General features: G+C 35.7%; 1 protein-coding gene across 4 annotated transcripts in view; it reads left to right on the forward strand.

Annotated features, from left to right (window-relative positions):
- The window catches only part of LOC136836262 (uncharacterized), a 30,778-nt gene that overhangs the window by 7,718 nt on the left and 6,632 nt on the right, over window positions 1-16,428 (forward strand). For 2 of the 4 annotated variants that reach the window (XM_067100274.1, XM_067100275.1), the window contains exons 2-5: window positions 1,059-1,186; window positions 2,121-2,282; window positions 3,235-3,364; window positions 7,773-8,043. In XM_067100274.1, the coding sequence (XP_066956375.1) occupies window positions 1,184-1,186; window positions 2,121-2,282; window positions 3,235-3,364; window positions 7,773-8,043 (566 nt within the window). In that variant the 5' untranslated portion in view covers window positions 1,059-1,183. Of the gene's footprint in view, window positions 1-1,058; window positions 1,187-2,120; window positions 2,283-3,234; window positions 3,374-7,772; window positions 8,044-16,428 lie in introns of all 4 variants that reach the window. The other 2 variants (XM_067100273.1, XM_067100272.1) reach the window with 1 other exon arrangement.

Genomic DNA, 16,428 nt, shown 5'->3' on the forward strand with positions numbered 1-16,428 from the left:
CCTCACCTCAGAAGCCAATTCTTCTGTTGAAGATGAGATTTTTCCATTGTGTAAAGGGAGAACTCATGAAATTATGGCTGTGGCCACTTCGTTGTTGTTCAAGCGTAATTGGTCTCTCCTCGATATTGCAAGCAACTTTTTGGAAATGTAAATCAGTCTTTGCAACTCATTATTTGAAGGAAATTGAAACAGTTTACGATAATTGCAGTAATTTGGGTCCATTTTCGGTGGCTGGGGTGGTGTTGGGAGAAGAAGCATAGGAAGCAATCCTTCCTTTCTTTCTCCACCTTGATTTGAGGTTGTTGAGTTTTTTAAGGGAGCCTGGGGGTACATTGTACCAGAGTACCCTCCAATCCTTTCATAGTTTGGCAGTGGTTTTTAACTTTTTGTGGTATTAGGTGACATTTATTTCATTGTCGTTTTTTCTGTACTGCACCCTGGGCACGGGCAACATTATTACCTTTGTCAGCAATTGGGATCATCCTTGCTACAAGGTACCCACTAATATAGTAGGCGAGCCTCGGCTATACCGCCGCGCCGCTGTACGATAAGGAGAGTGCCATTAGAGGCAGTACCTAAGGCAACTTTTAATGCTAGCAATCCTTTCTATTCTCAAATTAATTACCATTATTAATGTTTTGGGGTAGATTTATTCATGCATCACACCACCTGTCAATGTGGGAATCAGCAATATAATTGCTTGGTAAGTTACTTATATAAAAATGACATTTTTATGATAAAGTTTTATATATACTTACCAAGTAATTACATGATTGGAGCCCTCCCTCCTTCCCTTCTCATGAACATTATGGCACAAACAAATTGAACACTTATGCTAGTTCTTCTTCTCTTACCCCGAAAGTTGGGGGGTTAGTCACCTAGCCAAACACGTTAAGAGAGATCATGTTGTTGATGTGTTGAATTTTCCAAGAATATTATCTTTATATTTAAACTCTCTTTCTAAAATATTCATATTTTCATTGTTTCTCTGTAAGTACCATTGTAGATTTATTACTGTTTTGAAGTATAAAATATTTCCTGTATTTTTCTTCTGACAGGAATTGGTCATAGGCAGAACTGCTGGGTGCTCTGTATACTTATTTGATCTGGAGATTGACTAGCTACACTGAAAGAGCTGTATATAAAGTCAAACAGTCATGATGTTGCTACTGAGAGGTTCAGCATGGTGAGTAATATCAAATATTTTTTTTTTGTAAGTATGAGATTGTAATTAGATTTATTCATATTCATTTTTTAAGTGTACTCTTTAGGGATGTAATGGCATTTCTGATATAGATTGAACATTCACAATGCATCCATCATGACAGTTCAACAGTGGAGGTTGAAGTGCCTGTTAATCAAATACCCTTATCAGGGTTAAGCCTGAATAAAAAAGCAAATAGAGAAAAAGGATAGGCTTTAACCCTTTGCAGAATGTAGAAAATGGAAAACTTTTGTGCTGGAACCTTTGATTACCTGTTGTGTGTTTGATTGTGTATTGTTTTCCTAGCTAAATTTTTGGGTTCAGATATGCAGCAAATGTCAAGAAATTGCCAGTGCTGTAATTTTCAATAACACAACCTCCTGCACTTAAGTAATATTACCTGTGCAAGTGATTTTATAATGGTAACTAGTGCAGCATTTTGCAAGAGGCAAATGAAGAAAGGGGCATCCTTGTTGATCAGAATATGTGTGCTTCCTTGTTTTATTTACCTATTTTAGCTGTAAGATGCCTAAATTGCATTTAAGTACCCCTTTGATGGCTCTAATGCTTTACAATTAAGTGGCATTACCTTCACTGAATATAACTTGTCTCAGAAATTCAGTATTCAGAAATACAACTTGGAATGATTACACCATTTGCTTTCATTTCTTCATACATAAAACAACTTCATTTCACTTTGGCCTTAACTTCTTGTTTTAATAACCAAAATGTTTGTACCGGCCTTATACACAAATTTTATTCATAACGTAGCTGTGGTAACTAATATAGTTGTGGCCGTTAGTAATACTTGTTGAATGTAATACAGGTACTTACATTATGGAATAAATAATACCGATATTTATTGTTAAATGGTGATTCTCCATTGTAACAGTGTACTCTTTGATCACGCTCTCAGGCAGAGAATACTATCCGTAAGATAGTGGAAGGTCTGCTTAGAGCTGACTCCGAGAAGAAAGCTGTGTCTGAACATGACTCGGGGCTCTTGTTTGCCCATATGTATGTGAAGAAGGAATTGCATCGAAGGATGGAGCTGCTTGATAGTAAAAGACTTAAGAAGGTAAGAGAATACATGAGACTGCTTTTGAAGTTTGATGATGTTTAGTGCTGGAAGATACGAGTATAATATGGTATATATAAGGCATGGTTACTATTGTAAGAACGTGAATGTAAGTTTCCAGTAAAAGTTCAGTACTGTATGATTATGATTATTTCTGTCAGTCTGTATAGGAATTTGTCAGTATTTTTTGCAAAACAAAAAACTTTTTATTCCATATGCCCTAACATTCTGGTAGAGGTTTAACTGGGCTGTTTTAAAGAATTTGTAGGCAACTGATGCATAAAGTGATCAGTTGCCAACACATTAGGTAAAAACTCACACTATGCTAACTGATTTGATGATTGTGTAATTCCACCCCAACCCATCTTTGCATTTTTTTTTGAGTGTCTACATTATATGGCTGCTTTATCACCCTGTGATTTTCTTATATTACTCTTTGTACAACTCACCTTTGGAACTACAGAAATGCCTTTGATTCATCCTTTCAATATCAAGCTGAAGAAAGTACAATACTTTATAGTAACTCATCTTCATTGGTCTCTGTTTCTGGTCAATACTTTGAGAGGTGACCACTTGTGACTGTATGTGAACTTACTGCAGACCTTAAGAATATAGTACCTGTTGCATTGAATCACAGTGATGGCCAGAATCAAAGTGGTAGAGTAAGGAAGTTATTTGTGTACAATACTGTACTTTCATTTTATTTCTCAGAAAGTGTTGTATTACTGTACTAAATATTTATACTCTTTACCATTTCTTTGTTTTTCATTTTGCATTGGTAATACAATTTCCAGGTGGTCATGCTGCAAGTGAGAAGTTTCAATTCATACTAAGAATATGTCAACCTTTTCTGAGAATTAGGGCATTTATGAAACAAGTTTTATAGTTCAGTATATGAAAGGTTTAGAGTTTTGGATTTTATAATGACTTAAGTGTTCCTGTTGCATTACAGAAAAGAACTAGTGCAAAAAAGGAAGGGAATAAAGATGACCCACTCATGGAATCTGAGGAAAAAGGGCAGAGTCCTCTCAGCCCTCATGCCAGAGACAATAGCAAGGAAATTTCTGCACCTGTAATTCCCGGTAAGATTTGTAAGTAGAAGTTTTATCTTCAAAATACCTTAAACTAATGCCAGTAACCATGGTATTAAAACACAAGGTAATGGTTTACCTGCTTATCGACAAAGTAGTAGATATTTATAATATATTAGGGATTTTGTGCATTTTTTTCAGTAAGGGACTGGATATTTGAAAATCCATTTTGATTAGAAATAACATTACCAAGATTTGTAGAATACCATATGTTACCAAGCTTTGACAATTAAAACCTGAGAAACTTAAAATCTGGCAAAAAAAAAGTATGAATATCCTGCAAATTACAGCATAATAGATGAATTTATGCATGAAACATACAATTGAACACATAATAATGCCAGAAAAACTCAAGTGAGGCAGAAGGTAAAATTGTTGAACTAATGGGAAAAGGGAAGAGTAAATGTGCATCAATATAAGTGAACAAAAATTAGAAACATTTAAATAGTGTAGAAGGATTTTGTATACTTCATATATAAAGTGTTACCTTGGGCATAGCGTTGGGCAGTAATATGGTATGTAAAAAACTTGCCAGAAATATTAAAAATTTTTTGTAAAGTGAAGTTTAGATTATAGTCTCAGTTCCATTTATGACAGGCTCACCATTAAGAAGATAAAGTCTTTTTCTTTTGATCTTAGTGCAGTTGTAGTCTTTATTTAGCTGTTGCATGTGTTATGCAATTGATTAGGTTCACTTGCCAAATTTGGAACACTGTACGAGAGGGAAATTTTCCTCTTCTGGAACCATTTTTTAGATGCAAGAGAGCCTGCATCTATTGGCTGGGAGCAGAATGATTCATCTGGGAGAGTCTGGCTGACTGACTGGTTGGCACCAGGTCCTGGGAGTTCTGATTGAAGAGCATGCCAGGGGCGTGCCTTGCCGTTCTCCTGACAGTGGTAGGGAGAAGAAGGGTTCCAGGGTCATGTTCAGCAAAGGTTTCCATTGTAGATTGGAGAGGGGCTCTTTATGTCAGAGGCAGTGATGTGTCAGTGTCATCATCCAGGAATTTTGTGCTCCTTACGATCTGCTGGTGTTAGGAGGCACTGCTGGTAGACCACCCCTTCATGTAAGTGGATGGCAATCCTCTTGGAGAGGTTAGTCATAATCATACCAATGAAGGAATGGCAGCATCCATTCTCAGGGCACAGTATTTGGTAAACTGCTCCTCTCCTTTTCCTGGTACTAGGCAGTGTTCCAATCCTTATAGATCATAAGGTTGACTTTTCTGTGTGTATCAGTAGGTTTTGTTTGGGAGCTGATGATGCTGTTCAGGGCTGCCTCATCCTTTTTATACTTGGTGGTCATGTTCTTGGGGGAAGGTACTACATCTCCCAGTCCCAGTACATTTCATATATATTTGCCCATAAACATACTCAGGGTGTCTTGCTGGTTTTTCTACTTATCTAGTATGATGTTATGTGAGCTGTAATTGCAGTTTTGCAAAATATAGTATAAAAAACTATAAGAACTTGTACAACTTACTAAAATTAGTGTATTTTTAAGTGTCTTGGAAAAGAGGTCTCGCGCAAAGTTGGAAATATTCACCTAACATATCTTGTGGCAGGTACAGAAAATTTTTGAGAATTTTTTTTTATACCATGAGCATATGCATATCTTCCTCTTTCCTTAGAGGTTTTTTTTTTCAATTGGCCAACCTTAAAGGTCATAGGCTTTTGTTAATGTATATATAGGCTAGTCTGTAAGGGAAGAAACTATATCCGAACCCTGTTATTATTTGTTATGAAGAAATAACATTTTTTTATACTATTACTTCTCTAAATGTAATTGTATTTAGCATGTTTGAGTGGCTATATTTTAGAATAATAAAAAAATATACAGTAACCCCCCTCAATCTTTTGTCCTAATGCATCCACGGGGGTTGCAAATACATCCAAAGTGCAGGAAAACTAATATTAATTAGGCTAAGCCTTGGCTATAGTACCTTAAGGCTACCTGAAAATCCTACCATATCCCTGGCAAGTTTATGAAAATATACTGTCAACTTAAGAGATTGTGTAGAATCCAAAGAAATAAGAATTGTCTTATTGTCTTTACATGGTAAGTCTCCATAGAGGGATAGTGCCATCAGTGCACCACACATGGTGAACTTTAGGCATTACTTAAGGTTCTTTGCAGCATCCCTTCTGCCCCTAGCTGCAACCCATTTCATTCCCTTTATTGTACCTCCGTTCATATCCTCTTCCACTTTACTTTCCACCCTCTCCTAACAATTGTTTAATAGTGCAACTGCAAGGTTTTCCTCCTGTTACACCTTTAAAACCTTCTTTACTCTCAACTTCCATTTCAGAGCTGAATGACCTTTTAGGTCCCAGTGCTTGGCCTTTGGCTTAAATTTCATATTTTATTATATTGTATGGTAAGTGTATTTTAAACATAAAAGAACCAAAAAATATGACACTGGCAAGCAAAATGTATCTTTCAAAAACTTCGTCTCAGTAGCCTAGCTTACTGAAATGTTGTATTCATGGTCAAATAACTACAGTCATCAGACACAAGACAACAGTAATATTGTATGAAACATATGAAACTGTATAATGAGTGGTGTGTATATTTACAGTATATAGCATGAAACTGAAAACACAATGACCAAATTACCAGAAATGATGAACAGTAGTGCTTGTTGCATCATACTAAACATTCATTAGGCATCACACCAAACATTCACTAGACTCCCCTGTTATTCACATTTTTTATTGCTCCAGTTTTTATGCACAGTACATGGTATACAGTATAGAGTTATGTCAATACTGTAAAATTGAAATGATTGTAATGTGCAGCATGCATCTGTTTTTCTCATACTCGTACATCTTTCAGTAGGGTACACTAGGAAAGTAATTTGAACTCTTACTAAATTGGACATCTTGGTGTTCTTACTTGAAGGCAGTATTCCATGTGGCTTGTCAAGGAATTCCTCTCATTGAGGTGTGGCTCAAAGATGTTTATGCAATATTAGATAATTATTTTAATTATATTTTTGCCACTGGTTCATGTAGAAGTTCCATAATTACACTGCATTAAAGATATTAGGTGAAATATACAATATGTTTATATAAAATATATAAATATTTAATAAGTTGATATTATTGACAATATGTAGGAAATTTGTTTTTATGATGAATTATTAAACATCAATAACTTAGTAAGCTAGTTAATATAAGGTTATCAGATAAACGAAGGAGGACCTAGAGTTTCTGTTACTGCATACATGGGCACTAAAGCACAGCTCTGTGCATGGATCTTGGTTGCTGAATCCACTATCTGAACTGTCCTTGTAAGCAAAAATATTAACAACAACAAAGTTTTGAGGTTGGATGTGCTTGAGATGGAATGGCAAAATATGCAGAGAAGGCTCAGTGAACTCTTTGTTTATAATAACAATTAGATATTGGACGCTTAAGAAACTATCTGAAAGAAAGCGATGTTCCCAGAACAACTGCAATTCAACAATTAAAGCCCAAAACCAAAATATATACAAAGAAAAGAATGGGGCTTATCTCTGACATGCTATTAGTAAACTGTCTTTGCTCTACACATTCATTTAGTGAAATTTGATACATATCACAGTTGCACAGAGACAAGTGCCACAAAGTGCACAGTGTATTTAGGAAAGTGCAAATGGTTGAGGGGTTACTGTGTAAGTAAAACTTTCAGCAGATAATATATGAAGAAGTAATACTTTTTAGTCTTTACTTTCATTTTATTTTCCTTTCTTGCTGTCCAAACTGTCAAACCATTACATCTTAGTGCTTTCTACCAGTTCCACCTTTAGATCCATGTACACTACTGCTTTTATTTTCTGGATCTCTTTAGCTTGCTGTCCAACCACTCCAACTCCCTCTTTTCACTGTCTTAAGTGCTGAATGGCCAAAGTTCCCCAATTGCTGACTTGACAGCCTAAATTTCATTAAATCAAATCAATACAAGATATAGAAAGTAAAATAAGTTTAGTACTATGAGAACAGGGTAATATATACTGTACATATATTTAAGACCAAGTACTTTATTTTAAAGTTTTCTTCAACTGAGAAATGTGGTTTCTGTATTGTTTCTTGTACATTCCTTGTGTGTTCTTGAGTTTTATAATTACATTTATGAAGTACATTATTGCATTGAGTACACATTTCAAGTATACATGTTTACTAAAAGATATACATAGTATTATGAAACAGTTTGTTCTCTTTCTGTCACTTTACTGCCTATTTGTTTTCTAGTGTGCCTTATTTCAGATGTAAAACAAGTCATTATTTTTCTGATGCACCAAATTATTTATATAGACCCTTAGAGCTAACCTAAAGGATTTTCTTGTCCAAAGCCATTGTATTCAATGTAGAATAGTAGAGATTAAATTTATAAGTCCTGTATCTCTCTTTCTTATAGGTACAGTTAAAGAGGAATTGCCAGAGGATGAAGAAGTTGAAATAAATGGTTCTTCATCACCAGGAAGGAAGCGTACTGCTGAACAAGTAGATATTGAAATCAAAGAGGAGGAAATTGATGATTTTGAATTCTTCCCATGTGAGGTTTCATCCAAAGATCATGACGAGGAAGATGACGATACTGATGATGAGGATGAGGATGAGGATGAGGAGGATGAGGATTATGAACTTAAAGATGATGAGGCTCTGGTGATTGATGAGGATTATGCACCGTATGTTTACCTCCTTTGATTTTAAATGTTTTAAAATTAATTTTTCCATTACAATAGACTTGAATTTGAATATATTGTATACTGGCCTTTATTTACAAACCCATTTGTATAAGCTAAATAAGTGTAACATATTCTATTAAAAAATCTGTTGAATATACATGGTCAAAATTGTACTATTTGAAAATAGTACAGTCTTTCATAGTAAATGTTCATTTATGCAGGTAGTTAATGTAATGAGGGTTTTCAAGTTATTTGTATGTTATTCTATTCCTACACTTTTACCTTCAGGTGTTAAGTTTTTATTTCCTTAATTCCTTAACCCCTTCACCACCGGGACATACACATGTACGTCTTTTGCTGTCCAGTAATAAAAGACCGCGACGTACTCTTGTACGTCTTTCATCCCTCCTCAAAAAGCAAAGTGGTTTTCTCAAGCTTGGACGGGTTTCAGACATATTGTGTATGAGGGAGGTGCTGATGCTCCACCTGCTATTCATTCTAGCCAATGAGTGTTCGATGGATGTCGTGACGTCATTTTCATATGGGGAGATTAGGAGGGGTATTGTCCAACAGATGCCAGTGTGCCTCAGGCTATTATCTGAGAAGGATTATCACAATTTTGTGCATAAACCATGTGGATTTGAATTCTAAACGTTTTTTTCTTTTGATTGCAGTTTTTTTTTTTTTTTTTTCCAGCATCATGTCTGATGATAGTATTTCAGAGTCAGGGTCTGAGTACCTGCCAGATCTATCAGATGATGATCATAGTGATAGTCGTGATAGTTTCTTAGAGGATCACAGTGACAACAAGTGTTTGGAAGACATTGAACTTATTGGCGATGAAGGTTGGCAGTTCATAAGTAATCATTTTGTGATGTGTGCCCAGATCCACCACCTGATTTCATGGAGGTGTATTATGGCAAGGACATGAGTTTTTCTGTACCTGACCCAGCTGCTGCTAACCTATTCATATCGGAGATCATCGTAGTTCATCCAATGAGGAATTTGCTTGACAAGGGATGTCATGTAGTTACGGATAATTGGTATACCAGTTATCGCCTTGGTAATTACTTACTTACCAGGGACACGTCACTTACTGGAGTTGTACAAGCTGGCAGGGGACCCCCTAAGAAACTTATAGATGAAAAACTCTCCAAACACGAGTCAACTTTTGCAAGGAAGGGCAACACACTCGTCAAGTATATGGACAAAAAGAGGTCAGTGTACTGACAAGTCTGTATACAGCTGGCATGGTAGAATGCAAAACATACTTCAGGGGATAAAACTGTTTTTATAACAAGCCATTCCACATTGAAAAAATATAATAGTCTGATGGGCAGCATTGAGATGGCAGACCAGCTGCTCGAACCATATGCCTTGGAAAGAAATCCCTTGCCTGGTTCAAAAACTTGGTATACATTTTATCTTTGGGATATTGCTGAACTCCTACTTGGCCTACAAGAACCAAAATGTTATAAGAAGGACTTCTTGGCATACATCCTCAAGTCAATGAGGGTTTGGTATTTCACCATAGTACCGCTGGCAGGGTGCTCCTCAGGCAGAAGAGGAGGGAGAAGTCACAGAACCCACGAAGATGCCTAACATGGACGTCATACATTCCTAGGTTCAATTTCGACCCAAGAAACAGAAGAAATGTTTCCATCTGCACCTGGGACTTCAAGAAGGAAGGATACCATTTACCACTGCCCTGGGTGCCTAGGGAGCCTGGACTATGCCTCAAGGAACACTTTATAGCTTAGCACTCTCATGCACATAAAAACGAGGTTCCGAGGCCAAGGGCTGGCTTGAGGGGTACATAATCAACACTTCCAACCCAAGCACAGCAGAGGACATATTTTCGGTGTTACATACATACTGTTTTATGAAAACTACTTTCATTTTTTTTTACACTAACATGTAAAAATATTAATATTATTTTGTTGACTACTGCTAGTAGTAGTAGTAGTGGTATTGCTGTTGCTTTTATTATTATTATTATTATTATTATTATTATTATTATTATTATTATTATTATTATTGTTACCATATTATCATTATTATTATTATTACTGTATTATTTTATTATTTTATTATTATTATTATTATTATTATATTATTATTATTATTACTATTATTATTATTATTACCAATGCCATAAAACATTCATTGATGTAAACGTTGGCCGTGATGAAACCTAGTACTAATTGTTTCGTACAAGAAAACTAGTTTTCCTATTGCTACTATTATTATTTTACTAATACTTTACTACTTTTCTGCTACTTTATTTCTATTACTTTACTATTTCTAGTACTTATAACTGCCTATTTGTACAATTACTTTTCCACCAAATATTCCTCTTTTTTCTGATATCCCTTATTTATTTATTTTTTTTTGCCAGTGGTAAAAAATATTCATTGATATATACACAATGTTTTCCACATAAGAATATAAAGGAAAATATAAATAACATAAAATTTAGGGAGCAAGTGATGAATAATATACTCATGTCGACGGGTCTCATAGTATGCAAGCGTTAGGGGCAATGCAGCAGGCCGGTGGCGAAGGGGTTAATGAAGTTTCATAAACAGTCAGGTGTACATGAAAGGAAAAGTCAGCCTCAAGGTCAGGCAGTAGAGAGAGAAGATGAGTTAATAGAAATGCCTCTTAAGAGGTATTGTAGTGATGGAGAGGAAACAGGAAATTAAAATACAGATCCACCAAACCATATATACTGAAGAAGAGTTAAAAACCATAAAAGTGAATATCATTATGCTAATTGAGGAAGCATTAACAAAGCAAAACTCTTTTTAATTATTTCAAAGGTGCACAGTGTATCATATCAGCTCTACAACTTTCCCATACATGGAATATGAAATGGCAGATATTTTAAGGCTGATAAGATCAAACTAGCAGCCAACAGGAATGTAATCAAAAGACTGCAGGCAGTTGGCTTAATTGTTTATCAAATTTTTGACATAAGGAGTGGTGAGAATAACATACTGAACCGTACTGCCTTTCCAAAGGTTCTTTATAATGAATTGTTGTAGTATTTACTTAACCTCTTCACACTCATGAAGTAATTGTGTTTATGCATGTGCATTAAATTGATTGCTGACATTTTCTCTGATAAGCATGTTGACATGCTACCATTGTTCAGTGAACCACGGGCTGGTGCAAATACTGTACAGTATGCCTTTCCTTCACCTGTTAGTGTTTTTGATTACTCTTTTGATGGATAATTCATGCTCTTGAATGAATGAAAAGGCTGATAAGTATTTTCATGATAAGCTAATGAAAACGAAAGTATTTGGGCTGAAGTGGAGAAGCGTTTCAAAAGGGGAATTAATGTTTTTATTTCACTTCTAATGGTGATGTGTCTTGATAAAAACCCAGTATTCATTCATATTGGTGTCATGAAGTGCTTTTTGAAGGAAACACAATATTGTCAAAAGAAGTAATGAGCTGAAATCGTTTCCTTTCATGCTGAAATTCCTTCATTTTTCATTAGCTTCACAAGTCAACTCAAGTGACCCAGGATCAAGGATTGAGCCATAGGCTATTTGGATGTGCTTATGTCTCATTCAAAGTCTCCATATCGTTCAGCTAACATTTGGTTGTGGATGAGGCTTTGATTTTACAGTAAGGGCAACTTGGTTTTTGCCAGTTTATAAAGACTAGGAAAAATCTTGGTTTTATGCCCTTCTGATAACCTATGGGATGGATACTCATGAAATTGTAAAATTTATTATGGTAAGAGTAATTTCAAGATCAGTGACCCTGCTGCTGCAGACCTTTCTGTTCTGGCAGCTATAGTCATCAGTTTGATGGAAGATAGACCAAGGACACCATGTTACTACTGGTAATGGGTATACCAGTCTGTGCCTTTGTGAATACCTTCTGACTCGAAAAGCTGCTTACTGGAGTTGTGTGTAGTGGGAAGGGACCTCCCAAAATGGTCTTGGTCAGTGTTTGCTAGTTATAAAATACCAGGATAAAAAAGGAAGTTACACTGCTTACCACGAAATATAAAGCTAACATGGTTGAAAAAACAAAAAGATATTATGGAAATAAGATGTTTTCCCAAATGCCCCTCTGTGCTTATTGGTATAATGACAAAATGGGCAGTATTGATCTTGCAGATCAGTTGCTAGAGCCTTGTGCCTTTGGAAAAAAAAGAGTCTTGCCTAGTTCAAGATATTAGGAACATTTTTTATTCAGAGTTCTTGTGATTGCTTTTATTTTTGCCAAGAATGAGTGCAGCTACGGGGGTGATTTCCTCTCCCATATGAAATGTAAATGTAAAGAATGGCTATCCAAGAACAGTACTGATGCTAAAGCACTGATCACTAAGGACCAATCACATTAGCTGAAGAGGCCAGTAGAAGTTTGGGGGAGAGAAGTTATCCACGGATGGGTTCACCATGGAAAATCTGGTAAACAGAAATTCAGCAGAATGTGCACAAGGAAGGTTACTGTGTATTACTGCCGAGGTGAACCTGGCCTTTGTACAATTGATCATTATCAGGAGTGGTATATGACCTTGCCAGGTGATCCACAGCCTGAACCAAGCACAAGAAAGCCACCAAAATCCTTTGTAAATGTAAGTATCTGTATTTCATGCTTAAGGTTTTGATCATGGATATAACTAATAATGTAAAATGTTCAGACTTCCTTACACACATACACTTTATAATTTTTACATGTTATTAGAATAGTTTACATATTTTTGTATAAATTTTTATTGTTTTGTGTACATATGTACTCAAACTCAATTTGGAATTATTTCATTGGCTGAAGGACCAAGTTATGGAATAATGGATGGCACTGGGCTTAGATGCAAAGGTTTGGGGGTCTGAAGATGTTGTCGAGGGTACTCTGACAAAAAAGAAAACCAATTCTGCTTTGCCACCAGCTGCTGAATTTTTGAGCTTCAGCCTACTTCAAGGGCATGGCAAGTGTGGTAGTTCTCTATCAGCTTGATGAAGTCATCCGAGATCATCCTCACCTTGTAGTCTTGGGGTCACGGTGCATAAAATCATCATAGTGGTTTTCTCCTCCATCTCACCAGCAGCAAAGAGCTTTGCATGCCCAATTACTGGGTTGCAACAATGGCTGTCAGAAACATTTGCAGACAAACATTTGGAAAGCTTTCGGTCAGGTAAATTGTTTTCTTCTTCATCAGCCAAGGTGTTAGTGGATGAGGAGTAATAGAAGACCAGTTTCATCAGCATTATAGATTTAACTCAATGAGGCCTTCTTTTTTTTTTTTGCCAAGTCTTTCAACGTATGCCAAAATTCCTCTATTCCCACCTCAGAAGCATCGAAGGCTTTGCCATGAGTCTTGTTGGAAAGCCCATGTCAAACTTTGAACCAAAACAGTCAACCCTCAGATGCCTTAAAGTTCGCGACCCCGTGAAGATCCATAAACTTAATAACACAAGCCTTTAACTTGGCACCATGCACATGCACCTCGGCCAACCTCCGTTGACAAAACCAGATCAAGGTCAGCTTGTCAGTCTCCTTATGGCAGAGCTTGGCCATGACCGTGGTTTCCAGATTTTTCTGAAGTGTCATCACCTTCCTAACCCTCTTAGGAGGTGATGGGGACATGCAGATGGTATGCAACACCACACACAAATAACAACAGTGCCTGCAACACTGCAGCAACACCCACAAAAGTCACAAAATCTGCAGAATGCATTGTGATGCAGGGTACCACACAGCAGTCATTTAATATGTGACCACTGAGAAATGATGCACAACTGGACAAAGCAATGGAGCACACCTGAAGCACATGAGTGCTCTCCCAGCCAGGAAAGCATTACCATAACGTTTTCCTGCCTGCGCAGTATTGCAGACTAAACGGTTTCTTATTCATTGTATATATATCCATGTTTATTTTGTGGTGAGCTGCAGATGCATGCAGGTAGTGCAGAAGCAAGTAATTGAGGTAATACTGTATATCATGCATTGTAACTACAATAACAGACCAGCGAAAGCTGGGATATTGGTTTGGTAAGCCTTCTCACAGGCTTGGTGTGAAGGGGTTAATTTGAAGAGGCAGAATCAGTATACAGTAGTTATATTATTGTAGTATTGTAAAGAATGGGCAAGATTATCTGGGTTTACACCTCTTTATCAGTGGCTCATATTTTGAATTATATTTATGACTAGTTGGTGAACTAAGATCAATTCATGTTTGAAATTTGAAAGGCATGTTTGAAAGTTCTTCTTTTACAAGATACGGTAGTGCATACACAAACATCATATTCATACAGGTACTTAGTTACTAATTTAGTATTACTTGGACCATTAGGGTAACAGATCACAGATCACAAAGTGTTCTGGCTAGAATACACTTAACTGCCAAATAAGTGGCAATGAAATAGATAAAAAAAATTTATATATCCTATGCATTGTCCAAGATCCCATCACCCACCCCTTCACTCTTATTGAAACTATCTACATATGTACAGCTGTTTGTACAGAGGCAAATGCATTTTTATTAATTTTATAGAAAAAGGAGGCATTGAATTTTTGGTACAAATTTAAGAATTTTTTATTTTTCTTGTTTTAAGTTAGCTAATCTCACTGTTTACCCTTTTATGTATCAAGAAGTTGTATGTTTGCACCTAGCATTTATACTGCAGACATATTTTGAAATGAATCTTGCTTCTTTGTTATGATGGCTATAAATTCCATGCCAGCAGGAGGATAACAGAATATGAACACACAATTTAACCCTTAAATGGCGACTGGACGTTATTGTACGCCGACTAAAATTGTCTGTTAGGTGCGAGTGGATGTACCGCATCCGACTGCAAAAATTTCAACTTTCAGTCAACTTTGACTCTACTAAAATGGTCGAAAAACGCACAAACTAAAACTCTTACATTCTAGTAATATTCAACCATTTACCTTCATGTTGCAGTCAACAAATTGGAAGTCTCAGCACAATATTTCGATTTATGGTGAATTTTTTGAAAAAAACTTTTTCCTTACGTCCACGCGTAACTCTGCGAAAATTTCAGAAATTCTTTCGTCATTTTATCGTAATTTTTGCACCGTTTTATATTAGCCTTTACATAAAGTTTTATATATGAAAATGTGTGCAATTTCATGTAAAATACAACAAAAAACAACCCATGGTTGTAGCTTTATCAGTTTGGAAATATTTTCATATAAATCACGATATGTAAAATTTCAACCTTCGGTCACCTGTGACTCGGGACCAAAATGGTTAAAACGCAATTGTAAGCCTAAACTCTTACATTTCTAATAATATTCAATCATTTACCTCCATTTTGCAACAATTGCAACAAATTGGAAGTCTCTACACAATATTTCGATTTATGGTGAATTTTGAAAAAACTTTTTCCTTACGTCCACGCCAGAGATTTGTTCGTCACGTTGTCATAATGTTTGCACCGTTTTATATTAGTTGTTACATAAGGTTTTATATGTGAAAATATGCGCAATTTCATGTAGAATACAACAGAAAATAACTCATGGTTGTAGCTTTTATCAGTTTTGAAATATTTTCATATAAATCACGATAAGTGCCAAAATTTCAACCTTCAGTCGACTTTGCTCAACTGAAAATGGTTAAAAACGCACTGTAATTTAAACTCGTACATTCTAATAATATTCAATCATTTATCTTCATTTTGCAACAAATTGGAAGTTCGGCAATATTTCTATTTATGGTGAATTTTTTGAAAAACTTTTTTCATCTCCGCACCAGAAATTCTTTTAAATCACGCTAATCGTAATGTTTGCACCATTTTATAACTGTTACATAAGGTTTTATATGTGAAAATGCGCAATTTCATGTAGAATACAACAGAAAATTCATGGTTGTAGGTTTATCAGTTTTGAAATATTTTCATATAAATCACGATAAATTGCCAAAATTTCAACTCTTTGGTCCAACTTTAATTTCGGCCGTAATGGTCGAAAAACGCAATTATAAGCTAAAACGCTTACATTCTAGTAATATCTCAATCATGTACCTTCATTTGCAACAAACTGGAAGCCTAGCACAATATTTCGATTTATGCAGAATTTTTGAAAAAAACTTTTCCTTTCTGCTGAGCCGTAACTTCTGAACTTCAGAAATGCTTTTCGTATAACTTTGTCGTAATGTTTTGCAATTGCTTACATTAGTCGTTACATAAACTTTTATATATGAAATGTGTGCAATTTCATATAGAATACAACAGAAAAACTCATGGTTGTAGCTTTTATTAATTTTGAAATATTTTCATATAAATCATTTATAAGTGCCAAAAATTTCAACCTTCGGTCTACTTGACTCAACTGAAATGGTTAAAAACGCAATTGTAAGCTAAAACTCTTACATTCTAGTAATATTCAATCATTTAC

The sequence above is a fragment of the Macrobrachium rosenbergii genome, chromosome 56, assembly GCF_040412425.1.
Source record: "Macrobrachium rosenbergii isolate ZJJX-2024 chromosome 56, ASM4041242v1, whole genome shotgun sequence".
Classification (NCBI taxonomy): domain Eukaryota; kingdom Metazoa; phylum Arthropoda; class Malacostraca; order Decapoda; family Palaemonidae; genus Macrobrachium; species Macrobrachium rosenbergii.